At 49.1% G+C, this 13,089-nt stretch overlaps 1 protein-coding gene across 2 annotated transcripts; it reads right to left on the bottom strand.

Moving 5' to 3' along the window:
* Nucleotides 1–219: 219 nt before the first annotated feature.
* SMARCD1 (SWI/SNF related, matrix associated, actin dependent regulator of chromatin, subfamily d, member 1) lies at nt 220–11,984 on the bottom strand. Of its 2 annotated transcripts, XM_057701351.1 has the most exons (13): nt 11,617–11,984; nt 10,772–10,959; nt 10,457–10,499; nt 10,240–10,362; nt 9,635–9,757; nt 8,434–8,550; nt 7,032–7,133; nt 6,582–6,743; nt 6,404–6,501; nt 5,059–5,194; nt 3,359–3,481; nt 2,110–2,211; nt 220–1,978 (listed from the first exon to the last, which is right to left on the bottom strand). In XM_057701351.1, the coding sequence occupies exons 1-13, from the start codon at nt 11,791–11,793 to the stop codon at nt 1,925–1,927; spliced, it is 1,548 nt and encodes a 515-aa protein (XP_057557334.1). In that variant the 5' UTR covers nt 11,794–11,984; the 3' UTR covers nt 220–1,924. The 2 variants fall into 2 exon arrangements, with proteins under 2 accessions (XP_057557334.1, XP_057557335.1); XM_057701352.1 differs by lacking the exon at nt 9,635–9,757.
* Between the last annotated feature and the right edge of the window lie 1,105 nt (nt 11,985–13,089).

Consider the following 13,089-nt stretch of genomic DNA (forward strand, 5'->3'; position numbering starts at 1 on the left):
GGACTCTCCGACCCAGTGATGAAGCCCACTAATCCCAACCCGCACCTGGCCTGCTCGGACCACTGGGGCTGACAGAACAAGCTCTGAGGTGAGAAACTGAGGTCCATAGGGTGGAAACGTTGTTTTCCATCATATCCCCAGTGCCTAGAACCACAGCTGGCACACAGCAGGTGCTCAATAAATATTTGTCAAATAAAATGAACAGAGACCATGAGCATGGCTAGTGGCACCGGAGGAGAAAGCTCAGGGAAGAGCTCTCCATCAGTACGTAGGGGGACCCATCCTTCAGAAGATTCTTTTATTAAAACTGGGCGACATCGATAAGGGGGCAGTACAAAAAAAATTTGGTCCATGAAAAAAACATAATAATTCAGTTAATAAAAAGTTATCTTCAGGGACACTGTGTAGGAGTGCTGAACTTCCTTCTCATGGTTCCAGCCCCAGGGACAGAGGTTGTCCAGTGTCACGGTGGCGAGAACCTTTCAAGGGAGGGGTGGGATGACAGGAAGGGGATGACAGGGAGAAAGTTCTGCTGTCCCCAGTGTGGAACAGGCAGGGATACGGGGCTGGGGGATACGCTCGCAGAAGCCTGAGGAGGGGGTGGGGAAGCAAGGGCTTTGTCAGTTCTGCGGGTTTCGAGCCCATGCTGAACGGAACTCCCCCCCTGTGCCCAGCTGTCTCCCACCCTGCTGTGTTGAGTCTGCGAGCCTGGGATTTGCTAACTCGGGGGTGATACAACCTGGAAGAAGAATTTGAGGCTCTCCTGGAAAGATGCAAAACCATCTCAGTTCCAAGAGGCCAAGATCACAAGGTCCTGCTGCTACCTGAGGGGTCTGAAGCTTTGAGGGCAGGGGCTGGGGAGTCACAATTCTGTGAGGCAGGGAGAGGGAAGAGTCACAAACCCAACTCAGAGCTATTCTCCAGCCCTAGGCGCTTTCACTCCTCAGTGCCCTAGAAGTCACCAGTGGGTGTCAACTGGGCAGACAAGGGACAGGAAGACAGGGATGGCCCAGGGCTTTTACCCGTTTGATTTTAAGCCTGTTTCTCCATGAAAGGATGGGGGAAGCAGGATGGAGTGAATGAATGAGTCACACCTCCAAGCAACAGATGGAAGGAACAGCCTCCGCCGGCAATGACAGTACCCTAGGTGAGGTCCCTGGGGCTCTGACAGGGAAAGGCCAGATTCCCCCACTCAAATGCCCTGGGTCAGGACAGGAGGAGGGAATGCTAAAGAGCAGCTACAAGGAGTGTGCTGGGAGGGAGCAATGCCAGAAGAACAAACTCCAATACTGATGTGGACCCCCTACGAGGGAGGAAGAGAAGCACTGAGACAGCAGGCCGGTCCAGAGAGCTGCGGACTGACCTGGGGCTCAGCGGAGCCCAAGAACCAGGATTCCTTTAGTGCTAGAGGGCAACAAGGGAGAGTTTGCTCCAAACCTGTGGAGGGAAGGAAGGAAATTGGATTCTGTTATCAGGAGAGCCAAGATCAACTAGCTTATAGAATGCCCCCAGGCCTGAGTCTTGGAGAAGGTGCTGAAGCTCCCAACTCCTGGGTCTCTGAAGGGCAGATCAGTGTAGCTGGTCCCCTTGAAGACCACTTGGCCTTAGGCCCAGTCCATTCAATGCACTGATGACCACTACGGGTTCTCTCTCTAATACTATCTAGAGGTCCTATGCAGACCAGGGGAGGGTACAGGCACATGGGAACTTTGTGGGGCAAAGGGAAGCTGGGGGTAGGGAGGGATGGGGTGGGAGAAGAGGGTAACAGGTATCATGTGAGACCCTCTTCATTCTGGTGTTGTCCTAGGACCAACAGCATCCCCTGGAAGGCCCCAAGCAAGACCAAGGCAGGTGCTATGAGGCAGGCAGCACAGGGCCCAAATAAAGATATCGGTGCAGCCAAATCAGGGCTGTGGGAGAAGCCCTATGTATTTCGGATTCCCAGGGCTTGCTCTAATTCTTGTCGTCTCTGCTGCACCTAAGGAGAAAATAGTGGAGGGAGTGGAAGATGAGACAAACCAGAAATTGGTACCTAATACCACTGACCCCCGTCAGGGGTGCAGACCCCTTGCCTTTTGTCAGCTGCTCCTGTGCACCCCAGGTGCCTACCTTGGAGTAGAAGTATCGGCACACAGCCTCCTGTGCCCAAGGCTGGAAGTAGAACTCAGCTCGGCGCTCTTCCTCTGGGTTACCCACCACATCAGTCATGGTCTGAGGGAGATGGAAGGGGGAAGAGAGAGAACAGACTTGTTTCCTTCCTTGCCATCTGTTATGGATTGAATCATATCCCCTAAAAGATACTGAAATCCTAACTCAACCCCCCACCCCCAGTACCTGTGAATGTGACCTTATTTGGAAACAGGGTCTCTGTAGCTGATCAAGTTAAGATCAGATCATTAGAGTGGGCCTAATCCAGGATGACTGGTGTCCTTATAAAAGGGGAAACTTAGACACAGGGATAGACGTGCACCGAGGAAAGGTGATATGAAGACACATGGAGAACACCATCTGCAAATCAAGGAATGCCTGAGGCTACCACAAGCTAGCAGAGAGGCCTGGAACAGACTCTCCCTCCCAGCTCTCAGAAGGAACCAAACCCTGCTCATACCTCAATTTCACTCTAGCCTCCGGAACTGTGAGACAATACATTTCCCTTGTTTAAGCTGCTCAGTTTGTAGTACTTTATTACAGTAGCCCTAGCAAACCACTGTACAACTAAAACCCACTAAAACAACACCCAAAGTCGCCCCTGCTGTCAACAAGTCATTGCCTTGTTCAGGGATCCCTTCAGGCACCCACTGTCCCTTGCTCCTCTGCTCGGCCTAACTGCAGTCAGTCACCACAGGGTAGGCGAGAACTGAGGATACCTCTCACACATTCTGTGCTCGTTCCTACCTTGTTGCCTGAGCTTATGGTGCTCCCCTCTCTGGGATATAACTCAAATGCCAAATTCTCCATGAAACCCTCCCCAGCTATCTAAGTTCATCAACCTCCCTTCTCCTTTGTATTACCTTATTGGTACTGGTGAGTTCAAACAATGTCTTACATGATTTATTACTTTTTAAATCACATTAACCTGGTTTCTCCAAACAGAATGTGTGCTACTTTGAAAGCACAGGTCAAGTTTTCCACTCTGTATCCCGTACAGTGCGGTGCACAGTGAGAGCACGCAGGAAGTACCAGATGAACACCCGGTGGCTCCACCTCATCTCCTTACTTAGTTGTAAAATGGGCCCTGGAACACGCTAAAGAAAGGCTGGTCCTTCACGTCCCCCCGGCTCTCTCTCACATGCTACAGAAATAGAGCAAACGTATGCCTCATGGACCTAAGTCTCTGCACCTGTCCTAGGTTCTTTACCTTGAGGTCTCGGCACTGGGACTGAAGCCAGTCATTGATGAAACCCTGAGGGTCTCTGGCAAAGCTCAGCATGAACTCCCGCTGGGTCTTCAGCTGATTGATAGTTTCTATTGTCTCATGGATCTGAGGAAGAAAGAAGCTTGTAACATTTTTACCCTGGGGAAATGCAGAGTTAAATGGCAGGCAGGGTGTGACTTCTTATGCTGCTCCCAACCTAGGAACAGAGTGTGGCCCAGAAATGGCACTGCTGCCCAGAGCCCTACCTGCTCCGGCGCTCGGCACTCGCTTAGCAGGTGACGTGCACTGCGTCTCTGTACACCCCACGTGAGGGAAGTTTTCCTTTTAGTCTCCACAATGTCAACTGTGGATGACGCTTCATGGTAAATACTTAATCCACAGTACAAATGGGTCCCGAAACACTCTCAGGTAGAAAAGAAGTGGTACAGAGAGCTGTCTCAAAAGCTGTGGTCTGTGGGTTTTGTCCTCTGTCCTCTCCTCATTCTCTATACTCTTCCTGGTAATCTCATCTACTTGTAGTCTTTCAGTACCACTGACAGGATAATGAGTCCCCAGTCTGCAGACCGGAGTCCATTTTCTAGACTCCAACCAATCCACCTGCTTGACATCTCAAGGCACCTTAAACTCTCCAAAACTAAATTCACTATCTTTCCGCAATACTTGCTTCTCCTCCTGTTCCCAACCTGAAAGACTACAACTGTGTACTCCAGCTGAGAACCTGGAGGTCGTCATAATGCCTCTTCTCCCTCACACCTTACCCCACCATCTCCATCCAGTGTCCAAAACCCTGCAATTCCACCTCGACACCTTCCAAATCTACCTACTCGTTTCTATCCTCACTGTCAGTACCATAAGTCCAGGCCCTCAACATATCTCACACGCATTATTGCACCAGCCACTTAACTGGGCTTCCTTCCCTCAGATCTGCCCCCCTTACAATTCACTCCCCACCATCCTGCCAGAGATTGTTCTAAATGCAGACAGCACCAGGCCCTCCAATTTTCCCTGCATCAAAGCTGCTTCAGGACTAGGATCCTGCTTCCCTATCCTGTTTCTTTTCCCCAGTACCCCGAGCTTTAGCTAACACAGTAAATAGCATGTGCTTCTTGAACATGCCAGGCTCTCTCCTCACCTTTGGGCCTTCATACACCCTGTTCCCCCTTTCTGGAATGTCCTCTGTCCCCTAAGCCCCTAAGCACCATCTTCCTTTCTCCCCTTTCGTTGACTCCCACGTTGTCCTTCAAGAGTTAGTTAGGGCATCAGCTCTTCCAGGAAAGCCTCCCTGTTCTCCTTTGTGTTCCCAGAGCCTTTCTGGCTTTACTGGCATGTACTATATCTGATAATGGTGGCAATAATAACAATAGAAGCAGCAGTTGCCATTTGTTTTTATGTGTCAGATACGATGCCATGTCTTTACATACATTGTCTCATTTAATCCTCATAACAACCTTATACAAATAGGTATTATGGTCTCTCTTTCAAGATCAGAAACTGAGGCTCAAAGCTATTAACAGGTATGGCCAAGAATTAGAACTCGTGTGTCTGGCTCCAACCGCACCAAGCAGAGTGCCTAGCATATACAGGGCATCAATACATTTTGAATGACTATCAAGAATCACAAGAAGCCAAAAAGCTGTGATAGAGGGCTGGCGGCACCCAGCTATCCAGGGCATGGTCCTTACCTTATTGTCTAGAGTAGCAATCTCCTGCTGGCTGGCAGTAGACAGCAGAAAAGAATTCATCTGGGTCTTCAAGGTATCATCCACTTCCACATCGATGTCATAACAAGCTGTCTTTTTCTGATCATTCGGGTCAACACTGGGGAGGAAACCAAAGGGGCCTGGTAAAGGGCTGGCCCCCTAAGACCTAATTACACAGGGTCAAAAAGATGGTCTAAGACTGAAGGCCAAAGGGTTGACTGCAAAAGGGCACAAGAGATCTCTTTGGTGTGCCAGAAATGTTCCGTACCTTCCTTGTGGTGGTAACTATAGGATGCATACATTCACCAAAAACCATCAAACTTTAAATGGGTGCAATACATTGTATATAAACCTCAATAAAGCTGATTTTTTTAAAAACTCAATGGTAAAATTCAAATGGTACAAAAGATAGCCAATGAAGAGTAAGTTCCTCCCTCCCCACAAGGAAACCATTGCTACAGTATCTTCTGTATCTCTCCCGCTATAAAACTAAAATTGACCCTGAAAATAAATTCAAATAAAACACATACCACATAAAGTAAAAAGTAGCCTAACTTTAAGCACATGAATACAGGACAAACTAGCGTCTACTGACCCAATGGGTAGGTTGTAGGAGTTACTACTGGCTGTGTGATGATGGTTCAGGGTCTAATGAAAGGAAGGCTTCACTGGAATTAACAGGGAATAAGGGAAAGAAGGCAAAGACTACATCCAGCCAGAAGACATGCTGCTTCGAGGAGGAAGTGCCTTCCTTCACTCCATAAACTGCCTAGAGATGCCTTGCTCATCTATCTTCTGAACAGAAAAGCAGATGGAGGTAATGGAGTCAGAGTCCCAGACTAGAATGTCCTACCATCCTAAGAAAAGACAGTAGCTCATCAGTGATGAGCTAGTAAATGTCTAAATAACTGATACTCCAAAAGAAAAGAACAAAAAAAAGCCCTGACTTGTAGCATTTGCTCATTTCTGTGTTTTAAATGTCCTCAACATAGTTGATTTCAAGATGCCAACATTACATCACTGATCAAGGAGTTGGGAAGCGATGTGCAGTAACACATCATTTCCACCATACAGATGCAACAGACAGAAGTAACCTCAAGAAAACAAACACCAGTAAACTAATGTAATACTTCAGAGATGATACATTTTTGAGTATATTTACCCTTATTTTTAATATAATGTATTTGATTACAAGTTTATATAATTGAATCTTTAAAAATGACTGTGCTTAACCTGCTTGCAAAATTCCTGAAAATTCTGAGAACTGACTTGTGCAGCTGGTACAAGCCAGCTCCAGCACACCACTGCCTTGCATACACATGCCTACCTGATGACATGATTGATGATGATGGGCTCTGGTGGCATAAGCAAGGCGTGGAGCCGTTGGGGGATCTCTGAAAACTTCATACGTTGAGACTCAAAGATCTGGGGGAAACAAGAGAAGCAGCTAAGAGCACAACTACTGCTCCAGTGGACTCGAGCAAAAGAATGGATCCTTTTCTTACCTGCTGGAGGTATTTGTCACAGATGACAAACTCCCGCTCATGTGGGTCCTGGAGCTTATGCGTCTTAATATATTGCCACAGTGCTTGAATGATCACTGGACGGGTCTGGGTGTGGATACCCAGCAGCCGAGCCAGACGAGGGTCTAATTTAAACTGAGGAGGCTGTAGAGAACCAAAGAGTATCGAGATGAAGCTAACGAGCTGGGTGCATTATGGGGTGCTTGGCGTGGCCACACATTCAAGCCATTCAACACGCATTAATGTTGTGCTTTCTCTGGGGCAGAAAAGCACTAAGAGGAACTCAGAAACAACTAAGACCCTATCCCTATGTTTAGGGAGCTAACAGTCTGGTGGTAAATTACCCACAACTAAACTTAAACCTTTAAATGTCAGACTGCTGATGGGATGTGGCTGTGAAAGCTGGACCCCCCTCACATCAGCACAGGATACCTGGTAATCCAGCATCAGCAGGACAGTACACCGTACATTCACATCTCCTGGCCGCTTCACCTGGAAGCCATCTGTCTCCTGGGTAGTGGCGGTCCTGTGCCACTACAGAGAGGAAGATGTCAGGGGGTGCTCTCCCAAAGGAAGAGCTGGGGTGGGAGGGAAGAGCTTCTGTAATGACTGAATATTCAACTTTGATTACTGAGGCTACTGGAGAAGAGCGAGAGCATGAGACATTTTAAAACACTGCATAGGACTCTGGGATTCCTGCCTATAAGTAGATTGACCTTTTCATTCTGACTGCTCAGGGTCACATTTTAATTAGCCTCAATTTTCAGTGATAATTTTATCCACAAAAATGGGTAATATACATGTGTAGAGTAAAACAACATAGCTATCATCTGTTGAGTACTTACTATGTGTGAGCGTATTCTAGGACATTTACTTGGATGATCACATTTAATCCCCATAACATCCATACAAGATAGGCAAGGATTAAACCTATTTTACAGATGAGAAAACTAATGTTTAGAGGAGTGAAGTAAGTTGCCTAAGGTCAACAGCCAATAAGTGGTGGAGCTGCTCTCTGAGCTCTGGTGTGTTGGATTCTACAGTCCACACATTCTTAGCCACTATGTTCTATAGCTACAAAGTTAAGTAAAATATATTTACAAATTTCTATTGATTCTATGACTTACTTCCCTTATTAGATGGTAAAGACCTTCCCATGTCTCTTAGTGGTTGAGGTTAAGGGGCTGCGGCTACACTGGCAAAGAAAGGAGCAAGTTAAGTTCACTTGGAGTGCTGGACTGTCTCATTCTGATTTTTGACTGTGTCCTAAAGAACACTGTTGCTAACATAGTCTTCAGAATACTATGTGATCAGGTATTATAATAAAGAATTTTTGATGATTTGCAATGTGAATCTAAACAGAGCAGGGACCAAAAGTAAGTCCCAGACCTGTAAAAGTAGCCTTGGCAAAGACTAGAACCCTATTAGTTAATCCCCTTAATCACAGCACTTGTTACCAGGAAAAAAGATGAATGGTGTGTAAATTACTACATCTCACCATTGTTAGTAAGCAAGATGCAGAAATGGCCTGGCATGTATATGAGGCCTCCATTAGAATTTCCCTTGAAAGTGGGGGCAGCAACCAAGATAGTAAAATTAAAAAGGTGGTACAAGTGAGACTGCAAGCTGACCCAACAGCTCTTGGGTCCAAATAGTACCAGAACTGAACAGCTAGTGCCACCTGGAGGCCAATGTGCAAACTGCGCTGGAGGTACTGTACACCTGGGGTAACCCTTTAATCATACCTCCCCCTCTCCCTAGACATTTATGTTTGGCTCCCAAGTTCATCATCCTCCAGCCATAAAATCAAAACCTAGAGGACAAAACTACTCACTTCTACCAGATGGTTGTCTGGCCCGTACAGGTCTTTGTCCAGTTCGATCACCAAGGACTTAAAAAAAGAAGAGAACTTCCTCTTTTGTTTGGTAGCATCATATTTGGACAAGGCTGACTAGAGGAGAGAGAGGAGAGGTCATGTTAGAAAAGGCCAACAGAAATTCCCCAAAACAAAGTCCCATAAAAAAGGAACCCACAAAAGCAATGGGGAAAAAAATTCAAGAATGTCTTCTGAGTATCTCTTAGGAGATGGCAAGGTAGCTGTCTGTGGATATTAAACAAGTCATGGTAGCAACAGAACCCTTAAGAAGCAGCCTATGACACATATAGGGTCACTGACTTACCTACCTCATTTCCCCAAAGAAAATGAGGCAAGTTAAGCCAAACCTTTGCACATAATAAAGCGAGTCTAATCAGAAAAGTCTGACTTTAGAGGGGAAATGAACCACAGGTAATAAGCAGCCAGAACAAAAACAGCTTTATTTGGATGACATGACACCACCGGCAGATGGACTGGACCTATACAGAGAAAAAAGGAGGCTCAGACACTGAGCCCTGGTTCTCCTGAAAAATGCATTCATACTGGCTTGCCTGTGAACAGCTACACATAGAGAGCCAAAGAGTATAAGGCAATGGCAGGTGAGCTTCTCCAAGGAGCTTGGGGTGGAAAGTGTGGGGGCTATCACCTGTCAGCTGATGTTCCCCATGAAGCAACAGAGAGCCTGTCAGAGAAAACGATCCCACGTAAACTGTGAGATGTCTCCAATGGAAGCTGGGAAGATGGAGATGCCACAGTGGAAATCAAGGACCTCAAGGACTCAGAGAGGAAAGCATGGCCCAAATGCTAAGTGCAAACTCACTTGGTTTAAAAAAGAAAAAAAACAAAAACCAAAAAAACCCTAACTGAAAAGTCTGCAGATACTGCCAAATCCAATGGCTAGCAGCATCAGGAGGGAGGTAAACAGCAAATCAAATCCCAGGACAATAAGGTTCTCGATACGATACCACAGAGAGGGCCAAGCTGTGGGAGCCGGACACAAAGAACCATTGTCTTTCAGTGCAGGGAACACAGTGACCCTCTCCCTGCTGTTCCCAACAGGAGCTGTAAGCACCAGTCAGGCTTCCTGCCAACCAAACAATACTGCTTGTTCCCAGCAGCTCCCACCCTAGACACCGACCACGGTGGACCTTGAACTCACATCCTCCAGGAGCCGTCCTTCTACCCGAAGCTCCCAGGAAGCCACCGTCCCTTCCCCATCCTCGGCATCTGACTTAGCCGGATTGAAAGTGTTAGAAATGAAAATTCGCAGCTTCCGTTTTTGCTGAGGAAGGCAGAAACAGGATTGATGGTGGGGCTTCAGTGGTTTGATGTTGAAGACAAGGGTCTCCCCAAACCTGAAAATGACTCCTAACAGACTGGCTTACTGTCTACCCAGTCCTCGGGGTGGGTGGATAGAGATTCCATCTAGAAGAGGAGTATAGGTCACTGGCCTGAGTGCAAGTGCATTCACTGGGATGCCAGGTGGACAGAGTCATGCAAGGTGCCAGGTTCCCAGGTGGCAGAGCAATTATAGCAAAAACACCAACAGGGTATACTTCTGGTGCAAGAAATACCAAAAGCCCCTCCCCCTTTGCGGTTCTGTTCTTATGCTTCTAGCGTAATTCTCAGTTCGTAGGCGGAAGGGAGAGATGTAATTTAAATGCCAAGGAGAGCTGTGCTATGCCTTTGATTTCTCATCCTAGGCGTGCTGAAGATTCCTGAGTCCTCTCCTTTGGCTCTCTGCCTAGCACTCGCCTGCGTTACCTTGATGGGACGTTTCAAGGCCTCCTGGATATCTAGCCGTTTCCTCATGATAGTCTGGTCCAGTTTCCTTTCAAAAGCCAGGAGATCCATATAGGCCTGGGATTCTGGTACCAGTTCACGAATCTTAGGAACAGAAAGATATCATTGGGGTCTAGAGCTCACCATCTCTATTCTTAAACTCATCACACTCTCAAGAAGACCTACAGCCTGGACTCACCCTTTGAGGTAGAATTTTGTCAGCCATCTTCTTTTTCTTTGCACTGTTTGGAATAAATACTGTTATCAGGTTGGGATGGAACTAGCCAGAACATGAAGACAAGCTGTCAGCACCTCCATTTATAGTAAAGTGAAGGAATTGCAAAGCTTGTCTCACATCAAAGACACCCCCACCGCAAACAAACACGAAGCATTTTCAGGAACAAGCAGGGTCTGCTGACACAGCACTACCACTTCTTGGTTCAGGTACTCCCACCACCTGCGTCTTCACAGGCCTCCTCCCTCCCTCCCTCCCTCTGCCCTGGGGTCATCTTACTTGTGGTTCCGATTTTGGACCGCCTGCTGCTGGACCTGCTGGATCTGCTGAGGCGCAGGTCTCTTGCGGGACTGGTCCATCCCTGACTGGGCCAGACCAGGTCGGACTGAAGGGTTCCCCCCATAGCCAGGGGGTCCCATGGAAGGTCCCTGAGGTGTCATTCGGCTGCCTGGTAGCATACCTGGTCTCTACAGAGGGGAGAGGACCCAACAATGTCATGGCTTCCCCTGCAAACCCCATCAAGAAAGGGAAAGTGGGGGAGGCCTGAGTTCTTTGAATGAAACAAGGCTGAGGGGTGCGGGTGGAGCACAATGGTAGGCTGGGAGGAGAGCCCTCCACCTCTTTCAAATCTAGATAACTGGGGCTTCCTCTGCTCCAGTCGTGACCCCACAGGGGAATACAGCCCAAAAGCTAGGATAGCTAGATTATACTCAAATTCTCCCCAGTCGATTTTCTATCTGGCACATTGGACATCTCCTCGAATTCCACATTTACTCAGACAGTACTGCCAGCTACTCTCTTCTCAGAAGCTGACCTCAATTTGTCAGCTACACCTTCTGTGTTCCTCCAGGCACTGGTGCTGCCTAGGCCCTTTTGCACTCAAAGGCCCATGCTTGGCCCCACTTCGCCCACCCTGGTTTTACACCCTGACTCCCCAAGAAAACAATGCCCCTAGGAGTAGGTGGGGATGCTATCTGCCTCCCCTCCCTTTCCCGCACTGCCTCCCCCCACCCCCACTCAGGGCCCAGGCAAGTCCCTCCTACTCCTCCCCCCACCCCCGTCACTCCCAGGCCCCCGCTCGGCCCCGCCCCCGGCCTGCGCGCCCCTCCTCCTGCCCCACTCACCGGATAGGCCGCTCCGGGCATCGGGGAGCGGTACAGCCCTTGACCCGGCGCCGGACCCATTCGCACCGGAGGCCCCGGAGTCCCGCCCGGGCCCAGAGCAGCCGCCGCGCCCGCCCCTCCTGAGGCTCCGGCGCCGCCGCTCGGAGCCACAGACTGGAAACCCGCCCGGGCCGCCATCTTTCCCGGAGCTGCTGGAGCAGCTGCACAAAGAACCGGAACCGGAACTCCCCCCGCCCCCCGCGCGCCCCCCGCACGCCCGCCTGTCCGCCCGGCCGGCCCGCCGGCACGGGAGGCTCAGGGCAGCGAGACTGTGGGCTAGAGGGGGGCGACTAGCGGACAGGGCGTGTGACCACTCCCTCCGGCCTTTACGGTCTGGGAGGGGGAAAACCATCGAGAGGAGCTCTGGGATAGAGAGGCCCTGCGAGCGGGCGCCCCCAGGCCGACGGAGGAAGACAAGGACCTGGAAAGCGGGACCACAGCACCATCCCAACGCTCTGACGGAGAGGGTGGTGGAGTAACTGCTTCATCTTGGCGCAGTGCGTTTAACTTTCCAAAGCGCTTGTTTTTCCTTTCCTTCTCTTCCTGCTCTAAGCCCAGCGCGCTGAAGAGGAGAATGCACTGTTTATTCCATTTTACAAACGAGAGAGATGAACTCAGAGAGTAAATAACTTGGCAGAGTCAACCAACAAGCAGTAAAGTCGAAACCTAGACTCCAGATCTTCTGGCTCATAGTCCGGGGCTCATTCTATAGATAAAGTACCTCAATAACTACCCCACGCTGGAACTTCAACCCAACTTTTCCCCTGACCTTTAACCTAACCTGCTTCCAGATTTTAAGTTTAAAGTTTGACCCTGCCCCCTCTCCAAAGACTCCTTTGTGCTAGGACTTCTCTTTGGGGTCTTTATTGCTTTTGACCTCTTCGTCTTTCCCTGCGCAGTGGTTCAAACCGATCCTGCTGTGATGGTCAGCCTGCCCCATCCCAGGAGGACCAGAGAATCCTTGTCCCTGCCCCCTTAGTCCCCCGCCTTCCGATTGTTTGGCCCCAAGCCAAGCTCAGCTCTAGGCGCTTAGTGGGAAGGCCTAAATACTATTCAAATAAGAGAAGAATGACACTGAAGAGGAGATGGTTAAAACCCAGTTTATTAGACCAGAGGCATGCGTCACCCATAGCCCTGCCTGATGTTCCCCATCCAGTGCACACCCTTTGGCCTTGCTCCTGCTTCCCTCTGGAGAGGTCTGATCTCTAAGGAACTCCTAGGAACCAAGAGTTCCCAAAGATCCTATAGCCTCACTCTCCAACTCCAGGCCAATACACTGGTGACCTGCCACAGGTCTTGTTCTGGGGTTGAAGACTGAGAGACAGCTGGGCAGAGGCCTGGGAAGGGGCAGGGCTCTGGCCTGGGAGGAGTGTCTGGTGGAGGGGGTGTGGCAGGTCCTCTACCTCGCTGGTTTCTCATTCAGGTAGGAAAGGA

This window comes from Hippopotamus amphibius, chromosome 12 (assembly GCF_030028045.1).
Source record: "Hippopotamus amphibius kiboko isolate mHipAmp2 chromosome 12, mHipAmp2.hap2, whole genome shotgun sequence".
Taxonomy (NCBI): domain Eukaryota; kingdom Metazoa; phylum Chordata; class Mammalia; order Artiodactyla; family Hippopotamidae; genus Hippopotamus; species Hippopotamus amphibius.